Raw genomic sequence first — 14,917 nt, 5'->3', positions numbered from 1 at the left:
TGGCTGGGCTGATCTTGAACTCCTGACCTCAGGTGATCTGCCCTCCTCGGCCTCCCAAAGTGCTGGAATTACAGGCATGTGCCATCGAGCCCAGCCTAAATTTTGTATTTTAATAGAGACGGGGTTTTGCCACGTGGGCCGGGCTGGTCTCAAATTCCTGACCTCAAATGATCCACCCGCCTCAGCCTCCCAAAGTGCTGGGATTACAGGCGTGAGCCGCCGCTCCTGTCGCCTGTTCCCCCTTTGGAATGGCGTGTTCCTCCTCTTCACGGCTTGATATTTTATAGATGCCAGGAGTTGGCGGGGCCCTGCACCTGTCTCGGTGTCACCCTTGTGTCCTCCAAAGAGCAGGCACACAGTAGGCGCTCAATAACGGCTTGCTGGGGGCAAGGCAGAGCAAGCTGTCCCTGCACCTGTGGCATCAGCTGCTTCGCTGGACTGCAGACAAGGTGACTGGGCCTGTCCTTGTCCCGCCCCCAGGGCTCACCTGCTTAAGGAAACAGGAACCTTCTCAGGGCAGCCAGCCCCGCCCCATTGACGTGGGGACCCTGAATCGAAACCCAGCCTCCTGCCGGCGCTGCCACAGCCACCGCAAGGGCCTCGGTCATCCAAGGATCTCCCAGGTAGGTGCCCCAAGAGCCTCAGCCCTCCTCTCAGCCCTCGAGGAGACAGAGCGTGGGAGCTGGGCTAGGCCAGAAGGAGGGACAGGGCTTGTGGGGCCTGGGGTGGCGGGAGGGATTTTCTGGTAGCATGAGGGAGGGCTTCGTGGAGGAGGCGGCATTTGTGGTCACTACTGGAAAATGGAGCTGGAGTTGGGGAAAGGCAGTCCTGGCAGGAAAACAGCATCAGCAAAGGTGTGGAGAGGCAGGAGAGAGAGCAGGGAGGTCTTTAGGTCTGGAATGTGGGTAGCGAGGAAGTAGAGGAGGCCCCCGGCCAGGGTCAGGAGTTTGAATTTCAGCATGAGTTCTTTCATCACTACATAGCTGTTCATCACAAAGACCCTTGCACCCTCCACTCTGCCAGGCCAGCACCAGGACCCAGAAAACAACAACAATGACTCGAGATCCTTAGACCCTGATCCTTAGGAGGCCCTCAGGCTAGTGGAGACAGCCAGATGTACTCTACCTCCATGGGGTCATGGCTGGACCAGAGGGAGGAACGAAGGGGAACACTGGGGACAGAGCGGGGTGCAGGGCTTTGTCTGGGGGGAGAGGCAGGAAAACTGCCTGGAGGAGGGGACATTTTTACTGGGTTTTGAAGGATAAATGGGAGTTCTTCCAAGTAGAAAAAAAAGAATAAGCCTGTCAGCATTATCCCATGCTAGGTCACAACTGGATTCATGAATATTGTATATATCTCTCTCTATATATACAGTGCTAACTAAACATTCCTAGGTAAATATCATTATCCCCAGATTAAAGACAGAAAGACAGGCACAGAGAGAGGTTAAGTGACTTATCTGAGGTCACGCAGTGGCTAAGTGGGGAGCTAGGGTTTGAACCCAGGCCATCTGGCTCCCATTCTGGGCCTTTTTGTTGTTGTTGGTGGTGGTGGGGTTTTTTAGGGGATTTTTGTGAGACAGAGTCTCACTCTGTCACCCAGGCTGGAGGGCAGTGGGGCAATCTGAGCTCACTGCAACCTCTGCCTCCTGGGTTCAGGTGATTCTCCTGCCTCAGCCTCCCAAGTAGCTGAGACTACAGGCACAAACCACTGTAATTTTTGTATTTTTATTTTACTTTATCTTATTTATTTATTTAGAGACGGAGTCTTACTCTGTTGCTCAGGCTGGAGTGCTGCGGCTCGATCTCAGCTCACTACAACTTCCTCCTAGTGGGTTCACGCAATTCTCCTGCCTCAGTCTCTTGAGTAGCTGAGATTACAGGAGTGTGCCACCTCACGCAGATAATTTTTGTATTTTTAGTAGAGATGGGATTTCACCATGGTGGCCAGGCTGGTCTCGAACCCCTGGCCTCAGGCAATCTACCTGTCTTAGCCTCCCAAAGTGCTGAGATTACAGGCGTGAGCCACTGTGCCCAGCCTCCAATTCCAGGCTCTTAATCGCTTTGTCACCCTACTTTATTAAACATTTCTTAATAAACCTCAGAATTCCTTCAGGCTACACCCTAGAGGGTATGCTTGACATCTGGCTGGAGAAAGTCAATATTGACGCAGGGCGCGGTGGCTCAGGCCTGTAATCTTAGCACTTTGGGAGGCTAAGGTGGGTGGATCACAAGGTCGAGAGAGCAAGACCATCCTGGCCAACATAGTGAAATCCTGTCTCTACTAAAAAATACAAAAATTAGCTGGGCATGGTGGTAGGCACCTGGAATTCCCAGCTACTTGGGAGGCTGAGGAGAATTGCTTAAACCTGGGAGGTGAAGGTTGCAGTGAGCTGAGATTGTGCCACTGCACTCCAGCCTGGCAACAGAGCCAGACTCTGTCTCAAAAAAAAAAAAAAAAAGAAAGTCAATATTGACTACCATTGGTCAACAGGCCCCCTCCTCATAGAAACAGCCCAGCAAAAAGACCTTTTAAGATAGTAAAAAGTTAGATGGGGCCAGTGGGTAGGGGGAGTGAGCTCCAGTTTGAGAACAGAATTTAGGGTGAGTGGCCAGGCGCGGTGGCTTACATCCGTAATCCCAGCACTTTGGGAGGCCAAGGCAGGTGGATCACTTGAGGTCAAGAGTTCAAGACCAGCCGAGCCAACATGGTGAAACTCCATCTTTACTAAAAATACAAAAATGAGCCAGGCGTGGTGCCGCATGCCTGTGATTTCAGCTATTCAAGAAGCTGAGGCAGGTGAATCGCTAGAACCTAGGAGGCAGAAGTTGCAGTGAGCTGAGATCGCACCACTGCACTCCAGCCTTGGCAACAAAGTGAGACTCCATCTCAAAAAAAAAAACAGGGTGAGCAGGCTGGGCGCGGTGGCTCCGGCTCACCCCTATAATCCCACCAATTGGCAAGGCCGAGGCGGGCAGATTACCTGAGGTCAGGAGTTTGAGACCAGCCTGGCCAACATGGAGAAACCCTATCTCTAAAAAAAAGAAAAAAGAAAGAAAGAAAGAAAAAGGGTGAGCAAGGGGGATCTTAAAAGAACTATCTAGCAGATACAATCCTCTGGCTCGTTTTACATTCACTCAGTTCTGTTTTGCAAAACAGTGCTGCCTCCTCTCTTTCTCCAGCTTTGTCACTGATGCTCAAAGTCCTGTGGCATTTCTTGCTTAAAATTATCAAGAAAATGTGTGAATTAATGATGCACCTGACACATTGTAGGTGTGCCATCAGTGGCTACTACATGTGGTGATGTTGGTGGCGGAAGCAACCATCTGGAGCCACATTTTTCTGGTGTTTAATGAAACCGAGGCAGCCAGGCACGGTAGCTCATGCCTGTAATCCCAGTACGTTAGGAGGCTGAGATGTAAGCATCGCTTGAGCCCAGGAGTTTGAGGCCAGCCTGGACAACATAGCAAGATCCCATCCCAAAAAAAAATTTTTTTTCTTTTTTTTTTTTGAGACGGAGTTTCGCTCTTGTTGCCCAGGCTGGAGTGCAATGGCGCAATCTCAGCTCATCACAACCTCCACCTCCTGGGTTCAGGCAATTCTCCTGCCTCAGCCTCCTGAGTAGCTGGGATTACAGGCGCGCGCCACCATGCCCTGCTAATTTTTGTATTTTTAGTAGAGACGGGGTTTCACCATGTTGACCAGGATGGTCTCGATCTCTTGACCTCGTGATCCACCCGCCTCGGCCTCCCAAAGTGCTGGGATTATAGGCGTGAGCCACTGCGCCCGGCCCAAAAAATTTTTTTAAATTAGGCAGGCCTGTAGTCCCAACTACTCGGGAGGTTGAGGTGGGAGGATTGCTTGAGCCTGGGAGGTTGCAGCCGCAGTGAGCGTGCCCAGGCACACTCCAGCCTGGGCAACAGAGGGAAATCCTGTCTCAAAAAAAAAAAAAAAAGAAAGAAAGGGCCAGGCGCAGTGGCTCACGCCTGTAATCCCAAATTTTTGGGAGGCCGGGTGGATCACAAGGTCGTGAGATCGAGACCATCTTGGCCTACGTGGTGAAACCCTGTCTCTACTAAAAAAAATACAAAAATTAGCTGGGCTTGGTGGCGCTCACCTGTAGTCCCAGCTACTCGGGAGGCTGAGGCAGGAGAATCCCTTGAACCTGAGAGGCAGAGGTTGCAGTGAGCCGAGATCACGCCACTGTATTCCAGCCTGGGCAACAAGAATGAAACTCTGTCTCAAAAAGAAAAAAGAAACCAGGGCAACCCTTTTTCTTAGCCATTTCCTTATTCCTTTGGGGGCATTGATATTCACTTAATATTTAAATTCTCTTTTTTTTTTTTTTTTTTTTGAGTCGGAGTTTCGCTCTTGTTGCCCAGGCTGGAGTGCAATGGCACGATCTCGGCTCACCGCAACCTCCGCCTCCTGGGTTCAGGCAATTCTCCTGCCTCAGCCTCCTGAGTAGCTGGGATTACAGGCACACACCACCATGCCCAGCTAATGTTTTGTATTTTTAGTAGAGACGGGGTTTCATCATGTTGACCAGGATGGTCTCGATCTCTTGACCTCGTGATCCACCCACCTCGGCCTCCCAAAGTGCTGGGATTACAGGCGTGAGCCACCACGCCTGGCCAATATTTAAATTCTCTATTCTTAAATTTCAAAAGATTTATTTACAAAAGGAACTTTCTAGTCCTTGCAATAAAGGCATAACAGGCAGGGCACAGTGGCTCATGCCTGTAATCCAAGTACTTTGGGAGGCTGACACCGGCGGATTGCTTGAGTCCAGGAGTTTGAGACCAATGTGGGCAAGAAGGCAAAACCCTATCTCTACAAAAAATACAAAAATTATTCAGGCATGGTGGCACATGCATGTGGTCCCAGCTACTTGGGGGACTGAAGTGGGAGAATCACTTGAGCCAGGAAGATTGAGGCTGTAGTGAGCCAAGATGTCCAGCCTGGGCGACAGAGTGAGATCCTGTCTCAAAAAAGAAAAAGGGAAAGGGAAGGAAAGGAAAGGAAAAAGGAGAGGAGAGGAGAGGAACACAATGGCATAAGAAGGATAAAAGGAAAAATCCTTGAAGGACATTGGGGAGGAGCTGATGAATGATTGTGTAAAAAGTACCAGGCACATAGTAGGTGCTCAAGAAATACAAGCCAGATTTTCGTTTGTTTGTTTTTGTGTTTCTGTGTTTTGGTTTGGTTTCTGGATTTTTGAGATGGAGTCTCACTCTGTTGCCCAGGCTGGAGTAGAGTGGCGCAATCTTGGCTCATTGCAACCTCTGCCTCTCAGATTCAAGGGATTCTCCTGCCTCAGCCTCCCAAGTAGCTGGGATTACAAGCATGTGCAGCCATTCCTGGCTCATTTTTGTATTTTTAATAGAGACGGGGTTTCACCATGTTGCCCAGGCTGGTCTTGAACTACTGACCTCAGGTGATCCACCTGCCTTGACCTCCCAAAGTGCTGGGATTATAGGCATGAGCCACCATGCCCAGCTACACAAGCTGGTGTTTTTGCTTGTTTGTTTTTGAACAAACAAAAAGCCTTGCTCTGTTCCTCAGACTGGAGTACAGTGGCACAACCACGGCTCACTGCAGCCACATCCTCCCGAGCTCAAGGGATCCTCCCACCTCAGCCTCCTGAGTAGCTGGGACTACAGGCATACACTACCACACACAGCTAATTTTTTAATTTTTTTTTTTTTTGAGAATGAGTCTCACTCTATGACATGATCTTGGCTCACTGCAACCTCCATCCCCCAGGTTCAAGTGATTCTCCTGCCTCAGCCTCCCAAGTAGCTGGGATTACAGGCATCTACTACAATGCCCAGCTAATTTTTGTATTTTTTAGTAGAGAGGGGGTTTCACCATGTTGGCCAGGCTGGTCTCAAACCCCTGACCTCAGGTGATCTGCCCTCCTCAGCCTCCCAAAGTGCTGGAATTACAGGCGTGAGCCACCATGCCTGGCCAAATTTTTTAATTTTTTTGTAGAGATGGGGTCTCACTATGTTGCCCAGGCTGGTCTGGAACTCCTGGGCTCAGGCAGTCCACATCCCCTTGCCCTCCCAAAGTGCTGAGATTACAGGCATGAGCCACAGCACCTGGCCCTCACAAGCCAGTTTTAAGCCCATTGCTCTGTCCGGCCTGGAGGACTCCTCAAAGGAAAGGCATCGTAAGCTGCAAGAATAGAGCAAAAATACGAGGTGCATCAAGCTTGATTCTTGTCTTCCCTCCCTTACCTACCCAGGTGACCTTTGGCCCACCCCAGGAAGCCATGACAGAGGCCAGGAAGCTGCCCCCACCACTACCCCCTCGGCTGGACTGGTTCGTGCACACCCAGGTGGGCCAGCTGGCCCAAGACGTGGTTCCCGAGTGGTTCCATGGTGCAATCTCAAGAGAGTGAGGACATACCCACGCCCTCCCCCGGCCCACCCACCTCTTTCCTTGTCTGCCTCTGCTCTGGGCAGGTTTTAACTACAGAGTTCTGGGTTTGGTTCAGCTTAGTGTGGCAAGAGGCTAAAATGAGCTCTGGACACCCAGGCTTGAATCCTGCCACCTCTGTGGGCTCACTGTGTGACCTGGGGCAAGTTCCTTGCCCTCTCTGGGCCTCAGCTTTCTCTGTATAAGTGGCCAAAAGGCCAGCACTGCCAGGGAGCTGGCAGCACCCCACACCTTGCCCAGGCCAGGCATTAGCAATCAATGATGGCAGAATGCAGCCTCAGAATCTTTCTTCTTCTTTTTTTTTTGTGAGACAGGATCTCACTCTGTCACCCAGGCTGCAGTGCAGTGGCGCAGTCTTGGCTCACTGCAACCTCTGCCTCCCGAGTTCAAGTGATTCTTCCACCTCACTTCCAAGTAGCTGTGAGTACAGGTGCATGCCACCACACCGGCTAATTTTTGTATTTTTAGTGGAGACAGGGTTTCACCATGTTGGCCAGGCTGGTCTCGAACTCCTGGCCTCAAGTGATCCACCCAACTCGGCCTCCCAAAGTGCTGGGATTACAGGCATGAGCCACCACGCCCGGCCAGAATCTTTCTGAACACAGTATCCCAAGCAGCTGCTCTCAACCCATCAAGATACAACCAAGGTGCCCTTTCTTTTTTTGAGACAGAGTTTCACTCTTGTCGCCCAGGCTGAAGTGCAGTGGTGTGATCTCGGCTCACTGCAACCTCCGCCTCCCAGGTTCAAGCAATTCTGCCTCAAGAGCAGCTGGGACTATAGACATGCTCCACCACGCCTGGCTAATGTTTGTATTTTTAGTAGAGACAGGGTTTCACTATGTTGGCCAGGCTGGTCTCGAACTCCTGGCCTCAAGTGATCTGCCTGCCTCGGCCTCCCAAAGTGCTGGGATTATAGGCATGAGCCACTGTGCCTGGCCCCAGTGTGTCCTTTCTACCTCAGACTGTGTGAGCTCTGAGGATGTGGGCACAGCACTAACTGAATGGAGAAAAGAACATTTATTGCCACTCTCTGAATGCAGGAAATTGAGAAAATTCTGTGACGGCCACAGAGAGGAAGTAGCGTTGGTCATGGTTTCTGAGCTCTGGGGCCTCGCCATCCAACAGAAATGAGCTGCACATTGCAATTTAAATAAATTTTAGCAGCTATGTTAAAAGAAACATCTGGGCGCAGTAGCAATACCTTTAGTCCCAGCTACTTGGGATGCTGAGGCAGGAGGATTGCTTGAGCCCAGGAGTTCAAGGCTGGTCTGGACAACATAGCAAGACTCCATCTCTAAAAGGAATTTTAGGCTGGGTGCAGTGGCTCACACTTGTAATCCCAGCACTTTGGGAGGCTGAAGTGGGCAGATCACCTGAGGTCAGGAGTTCAAGACCAGCCTGGTCAACATGGTGAAACCCCGTCTCTACTAAAAGTACAAAAAATTAGCTGGGCATGGTGGCGCGTGCCTGTAATCCCAGCTACTCAGGAGGCTGAGGCAGGAGAATTGCCTGAACCCAGGAGGCGGAGGTTGCGGTGAGCCGAGATCGCGCCATTGCACTCCAGCCTGGGTAACAAGAGCGAAACTCCGTCTCAAAAAAAAAAAAAAAATACAAAAAATAGCTGGACATGGTGGTGGGCACCTGTAATCCCAGCTACTTGGGAGGCTGAGGCAGGAGAATCACTTGAACCTGAAGGTTGACACCGCAGTGAGCCAAGATCAGGCCATTGCACTCCAGCCTGGGTGACAGAGCGAAACTGTCTCAAAAAAAAAGAAAAGAAAAGAAAAGAAAAATGAAAACTACCAGTCTTCTGCATGAATGGCCCCAGGAGTCTGACTGGTATGTGGGGCGGCTGGACTGTGTCATTTCCTTTCTGTGTGTGCCCTTCCAGGGAGGCTGAGAACCTGCTGGAGTCACAGCCACCGGGATCCTTTCTCATCAGGGTCAGCCACAGCCACGTGGGCTACACACTCTCCTACAAGTAAGGCCTGGGCCAGGGGCCAGGGCAGGGGCAGGTGGGCTCTGGGGCTTCCTTGGAGGGGGAAAGGGGTTACTGCTTCTCAGAGAGCGGCAGCAACTGAGGCTGTGGGTCTGAGAACCAGGACTGCTGGGGACCTAAGATTGGCTGGCGGCTTCTCTCCCTCCAACCCTCACAATCTAATTAGCGATTCCCAGACTGTGTGTTAGGGAAACCCAGGGAAGCCCAGTTCCTTAAGACCAGACAAATCCAGAGGATTCCAGACCAAAGGAATAAAAACCTAGTGGCTCAATTTTACAGTTACCTGTAGTGGAAAAATCTTATCCAAGGCTCAGCTCTGCCATTACATGCTGTGTGACCTTAGACAAGCTACTCAACCTCTCTGTGCCTCCAGTAAAGGAATGTCACGTTTTAATTCAGTGTATTCATGTGAGGATTAAATGAGATACAGTCAGCACATAGAGGGACATTAATATACATTTATTGGTTAACTGGGCATTTATTGAGCACTTGCTGTGTGTCAGGCACACAGCCTTAGGCTGGAGCTTTCTTTCTTTTTCTTTTCTTTTTTTTTTCTTTTGAGACAGAATCTCATTCTCTCACCCAGGCTGGACTGCAGTGGTGTGATCTTGGCTCACTGCAACCTCCGCCTTCCAGATTCAAGTGATTTTCCTGCCTCAGCCTCCCCAGTAGCTGGGATTACAGGCACCTGCCACTATGCCTGGCTAATTTTTGTATTTTTAGCAGAGATGGGGTTTTACCATGTTGGCCAGGCTGGTCTTGAACTCCTGGTCTCAAGTGATCCGCCAGCCTCAGCCTCCCAAAGTGCTGGGATTACAGGCATGAGCCACCGTGCCCAGCTTTCATTATCATTTCTATTGATTATTTACCCCTAGCCAGGCAATGAATTAAGCTTTTGCCTGTAGTAACATGTTTGATCTGAGGTTGGCCTTTGTAGCCCTATGTTATAAATGGGGGAAACTGAGGCACAGTGAGGTTAGTAACCTGCTGGGTGTTGAATGCTAATGAGTGAAGAAGCCTGCACGGGAACCTGGGATAGTCTGGCTGTAGCAGTGACGCTGCCAGCCCAAGGACTGGGGACTTGGAGCAGGGATGAGGGGGAGTGGGATGTTCTAGCCCTCGAAGTGTCTCCGCAGATGCCAAAGCAGCTGCTGCCATTTCATGGTGAAACTCTTGGATGATGGGAGTTTCATGATCCCCGGGGAGAAGGTGGCCCACACCTCGCTAGACGCCTTGGTCACCTTCCACCAGCAGAAGCCAATTGAGGCGCTCGGAGAGCTGCTGACACAGCCCTGCAGGCAGGTGAGGGCGGGGACGCTTGTGGTTCACAGCCATCTCCTTGGGGCCAAGCCCCCGGACCCCTTCGCTCCACACATCTCCATGAGCTCCTCTTGATTCTGTCACTTTCATGGTCCTTGGCCCCTCCAGTCCCACCCCTCCTAGTCCCTCTGCCCCCCCCACGGCCATGTCCCTTGTGGTCCCCGATTCCCCATCGCTCCACCCTCCAAGCCCATGTCAACAGGCTGATTTTTTTACAAGGGTTCATGTGCCAGGTATAATCTTGGCTCAAATGAAGGAATGGCAACTTTCCTTAGAAGGCTTAGTGGGCGTGACCTGGCTCCAAATAAACTTTCCTTAGAAGGCTCAGTGTGCGTGACCTGGCTCCCAATAAACTGCTGAGGGCGGGGTATCTTTCTTTAGAAGGCTCAGTGGGTGTGGCCTAGCTTCCAAGGAACTGCAGTGGGTGTGGCATCTTTCCTTAGAAGCTCAGTGGGCGTGGCCTGCCCCCAGAAACTCCTGTGGGCGGGGCATCTTTCCTTAGAAGGCTCAGTGGGCGTGGCCTGCCCCCAGAAACTCCTGTGGGTGGGGCATCTTTCCTTAGAAGGCTCAGTGAGTGTGGCCTTGTTCCCAAGAAACTGCTGTGGGCAGAGGGCACCTTTCTTTAGAAGTCTCAGTGGGTGTGTCCCAACCCCTAAGAAATGGCTGTGGGTGGGGCATATTTTCTTGTAACGCTTAGTGGATGTGGCCTAGGTACTAAGAAACTGCTATTCAAAGGATGGTCCCTGAGACCTGCCTTCCAGGGTCGGTCCAGGACCTTTCCCCCTCCCTAGTACTGAGCTAGAGTCCCTTCTGTCCTGCAGAAGGATCCCGCAAATGTGGATTACGAGGATCTCTTCCTCTACTCCAACGCAATGGCCGAGGAAGCTGCCTGCCGGGTGTCTGCACCTGAGGAGGTATGTATATGACAGGAGGCTGGCACCTCCCACCTGGCGGAGGGGCAGGAGCAGAGGTGGCCAACAGCTGCCAGAGGAGGCTCCTTATAGAATGAGAATTAGATCCTACAGCTTGGTGCTTTAAACCTTTCCAGTGATTTCCCAACACCGAGATTAAAATTCAAACTGCAGGCTGGGCACGGTGGCTCACGCCTGTAATCCCAGCACTTTGGGTGGCTGAGGCGGGTGAATCGCGAAGTCGGGAGTTCAAGACCAGCCTGGCCAACGTGGTGAAACCCTGTCTCTACTAAAAATGCAAAAATCAGCCAGGCGTGGTGGCAAACGCCTATGATCCCAGCTACTTGGGAGGCTGAGGCAGGAGAATCGCTTGAATCTGGGAGGCAGAGGTTGCAGTGAGCCGAGATCATGCCACTGCACTCCAGCCTGGGCGACAGAGCAAGACTGTCGCAAAAAAAAAAAAAAAAAAAAAATTTAAACTGCAATCTCAGTTCCTCTTTCTGCCCATCACCTGCCCAGCGCCAGCCCTGCTGCCATGTCATCTGTTGTCAGACACAGCAAGCTAGCCTCAGGGTCTCTGCACGTGCCGGTCCCACCTCAGGTCCTTTGTACAAACTCTGTGCCCTCCCCCTAGATTTCCCATGTCTTCATTCAGTTCTCCTTCAAGTGCCTCCTTCCCCAGGCTCCAGACCTAAAGCAACGCCTTCTACATTCTCCTTCACATTATCCTGTTTATTCACTGCAGCGACTTCCTAAAAATGTTCCCCCAAATCCTGTCTACTTACGGGCTTACATGCTCCCTGGCTGCCTCCCCCATCAGACTGTGAGCTCTGAGAGACTGGAGAATCCATCTGGCTTGTTTGCCTCTGCTTCTCCCACCCCTCTGAGAGGACCTGCCATATTGAAGGTGCTTAACTAAGGACTCTGTGAAGTAGATGAATGAATGCATCACAGCATCTTGGGGCTTGGGAGACCTTTAGAGACCCCTGGGTTGAAGCCTAAGTGTTCTCCAAGTCCCCTGCCCAGCAGTGGAAGTTATGACAGTGGTACAAATGAAACAGGCTGGTGTAATGGACATCAGTGGAGGGGCAGAGTGCAAGTAGGGGAAGGCAGTCAGGGAAGCCTTCCTAGAGGAGGTGGCATACAGCTGGGATGTACAGGTGAGGAGGAGCCAGTCATATACACAGACACAGGGAGGACATTCCAGGCAAAGGGAATGGTGCTTGCAAAAGTCCTGGGGGTTGGTCGTTTGGAAAACAGAACAATAAAAGCCAGCATATAGATGGAGTGGGGTTAGTGAGAGAGAGAGAGAAAGAGAAAGAAAGAGATTGTCAGAAGCTGAAGCCCCAGGCTCAGCAGGGGCCAATTTGGGATTCTATTCCAGTTGCACCAGGGAGCCATAGGAAGGTGTATTCATGGCGGGACTGGTGTTTTGTTTGTTTGTTTTGACACGGAGTGTTGCTTTGTCACCCAGGCTGGAGTGCAATGGCATAGTCTAGGCTCACTGCAACCTCCGCTTCCCAGGTTCAAGCGATTCTCGTGCCTCAGCCTCCTGAGTATCTGGGATTACAGGCATCTGCCACCATACCCAGCTAATTTTTGTATTTTTAGTAGAGATGGGGTTTCACCATGTTGGCCAGGCTGGTCTCAAACCCCTGACCTCATTCATGATCCGCCCATCTCGGCCTCCCAAAGTGCTGGGATTACAGGCATGAGCCACCGCGCCCAGCCGGGGCTGGTGGTTTTAAATGTTTCCTGTGGCTACTTGGTGCAGAAGGCGCTTTCGGGGGCACTGGTAGAGATGGAAAGAAGGAGGAAGTGGGGTCGGGGTGGGGAACAGTGTCAAGCTGGGATGGACGAGAATGAGAGCCCAGGGGTGGTGGAAAGAGAAGTGGATATTTGGTCTGCGCGATGGCTCGTACCTGTAATCCGAGTGCTTTGGAAGGCTGAGCCAGGAGTTTGAGACCAGCCTGGGCAACATAGCAAAACCCTGCCTCCACAGAAAATTTAAAAATTAGCCAGGCATGGTGGCACAAGTCTGTAGTCAGCTACTCTGGGGACTGAGGTGGGAGGACCAGGAGGTCGAGGCTGCAGGGAGCCATGACTGCACCACTGCACTCCAGCCTGGATGACAAAGCAAGACCCTGTCAAAAAGAAAAATTTGTAGAGATGGGGTCTCACTACATTGCCCAGATTGGTCTCGAACTCCTGGCCCCAAACAATCCTCCTGCCTCAGCCTCCCAAAGCACTGGGATTATAGGCGTGAGCTATCATGCCTGGCCCCACATTTTTGTAAAGATAATATTTCATAACCTGTGAATATCAGATGAAATTCAAAGGTCCATATTTATAAATAAAGCTATATTAGAACCCAGGAACGCTCATTGGTTGACATGTAATCTCTGGCATCCCCCTACAACAGCAGAGCTAAGTAATTAAGGCAGATGGTGCAGCCCGCAAAGCTGAAATATTTACTCTCTGACCCTTTGTAAAAGAAGTTTGCCAGGCCGGGTGCAGTGGCTCATGCCTGTAATCCCAGCACTCTGGGAAGCCATGGTAGGCAGATCACCTGCAGTCAGGAGTTCGAGACCTGTCTGGCCAACATGGTGAAACCCTGTCTCTACTAAAAATACAAAAATTAGCCAGGCATGGTAGTGTGTTTGTAGTTTCAACTACTCAGGAGGCTGAGGGAGGAGAATCGCTTGAACCTGGGAGGTGGAGGTTGCAGTGAGCCGAGATTGCACCACTGCACTCTAGCCTGGGTGACAGAGTGAGATTCCATCTCAAAAAAAAAAAAAAAGAAGTTTGCCAACATGCCAGGTACAGTGGTTTATGCCTATAATCCCAGCACTTTGGGAGACTGAGGCAGGAGGATCACTTGAAGTCGGGAGTTCGAGACCAGCCTGGGCAACATGGAGAAACCCTGTCTCTACTAAAAATACAAAATTAGCCGGGCATGGTGGCGCATGCCTGCAATCCCAGCTACTCGGGAGGCTGAGGCAGGAGAATCGCTTGAACCTGGGAGGTGGAAGTTGCGATGAGCCTAGATCGTGCCATTGCACTCCAGCCTGGGCAACAAGAGCAAAACTCCATCTTAAAAAAAAAAAAAAAAGCAGTTTGCCAACCCCTGAGGGAGACAGTGAGACAATGAAGCCATTTACTGAGATGAGAAGGATGGGGAATGGGATCAGATTTGGGGGATCACATGGGGATGTTTCTCAGCCCCGGGGCATCTGGGTGGAACCCTGGCTCCAATGTCTGGGGCAGATGTGGTGCTTTGGTGGGCAAACTGCCCCAGGCCTCACGGGCTCTCATTTTCAGCCCTCCCCAAAGCCAGTCCTGCTTCACCAATCGAAGGAAAGGAAGCTGTCAGCAGAGATGAACAGAATAACCACCGAAGAAGCCACTTCCTCCTGCCCCCCAAAAGCCCCTCTTGGAGAGGCCCGTCAGAAACTCTGGAGGAACCTCAAAATGCTCCCCAAGAGAGGCCAGAGGGTCCAGCAGCAGCTGAAAACCCACCTCGCCACTGTGAACTTCTCGTCACTCTTGGATGTCCGGAGATCCACAGTGACCTCAGGCCCTGGGACCAGAAAAGGCAGCCAAGAACCGTCAGGGGACACCACCTTAGAGGACAGAGTCTACACGGACCCCTCTGTGGCCATGTCCCTTGAAAACCCCTCAGAGCCTCAGGCTCCAAAAGACAGAAAGATCCCCACCAGGAAGGCCGAGAGGTCGGCCAGCTGCAATGAGGTGACTTCAGGGTGCAGGAGTTGGCACCAAACGGTAGTGAGAGCTGTATCCTCCCAGGAGTCCAAGCCAGAGTGCCAGGGCTTGGCAGAGCCTGAGAATGACCAGCTCCCAGAGGAGTACCAACAACCGCCGCCCTTTGCCCCTGGGTACTGCTAGAGAACGGGTCCATCCCGGCTCTGGGACTCTTGGTGCCAGGGGCTGCCACACTCCTGGATGTCCTAACAGTTCTTCCATGGCCCCAGACCACGGCATTCGGGAGTCTTCAGGAACCCGGGAAATGGAATAAAGACGTTTTGGGAGTCTGTTCCTGCAGTCACCCGTGGGGTGAGCTGGTTATTTTAGCAATAATCATCAGAGTGATCCTGATGGTTTGGGGTACCTCCTGTCCATCAGCGCCTGCACTGGACCTGCTATATCCATTATTTTATATCCCAGAGCAAGCCCCTTAGGTAGGGTTATTTTCCACGTTTCGAAGAAGAGACTGAGGTTCAGA

General features: G+C 51.5%; 1 protein-coding gene across 4 annotated transcripts; it reads left to right on the top strand.

Moving 5' to 3' along the window:
• Positions 1 to 553: 553 nt before the first annotated feature.
• HSH2D (hematopoietic SH2 domain containing) lies at positions 554 to 14,728 on the top strand. 4 transcript variants are annotated; one of them, XM_012469869.2, is made up of 6 exons: positions 554 to 623; positions 6,251 to 6,327; positions 8,336 to 8,425; positions 9,580 to 9,745; positions 10,585 to 10,677; positions 13,996 to 14,728. In XM_012469869.2, the coding sequence occupies exons 2-6, from the start codon at positions 6,278 to 6,280 to the stop codon at positions 14,578 to 14,580; spliced, it is 984 nt and encodes a 327-aa protein (XP_012325292.2). In that variant the 5' UTR covers positions 554 to 623; positions 6,251 to 6,277; the 3' UTR covers positions 14,581 to 14,728. The 4 variants fall into 4 exon arrangements, with proteins under 4 accessions (XP_012325292.2, XP_012325291.2, XP_021524538.1 ...); XM_012469868.2 differs by having other exon boundaries at positions 6,251 to 6,402; XM_021668863.2 differs by having other exon boundaries at positions 6,251 to 6,402; positions 9,580 to 9,741; positions 13,996 to 14,154.
• The last annotated feature ends 189 nt before the right edge of the window (positions 14,729 to 14,917 follow it).

This window comes from Aotus nancymaae, unplaced genomic scaffold (assembly GCF_030222135.1).
Source record: "Aotus nancymaae isolate 86718 unplaced genomic scaffold, 86718_ANA_hifiasm-v0.15.2.pri h1tg000028l, whole genome shotgun sequence".
NCBI lineage: Eukaryota > Metazoa > Chordata > Mammalia > Primates > Aotidae > Aotus > Aotus nancymaae.
Note: the sequence above shows the minus strand (reverse complement) of the source record. Positions and strands in the feature narration are given on the sequence as shown.

Coding starts and splice junctions, on each gene's coding strand:
- HSH2D (XM_012469868.2), top strand. CDS start 6,278: ATGACAGAGGCCAGGAAGCTGCCCCCACCACTACCCCCTCGGCTGGAC. Junction 6,403..8,335: donor CATGGTGCAATCTCAAGAGA/GTGAGGACATAC, acceptor GTGCCCTTCCAG/GGAGGCTGAGAACCTGCTGG. Junction 10,678..13,995: donor GGGTGTCTGCACCTGAGGAG/GTATGTATATGA, acceptor TCTCATTTTCAG/CCCTCCCCAAAGCCAGTCCT.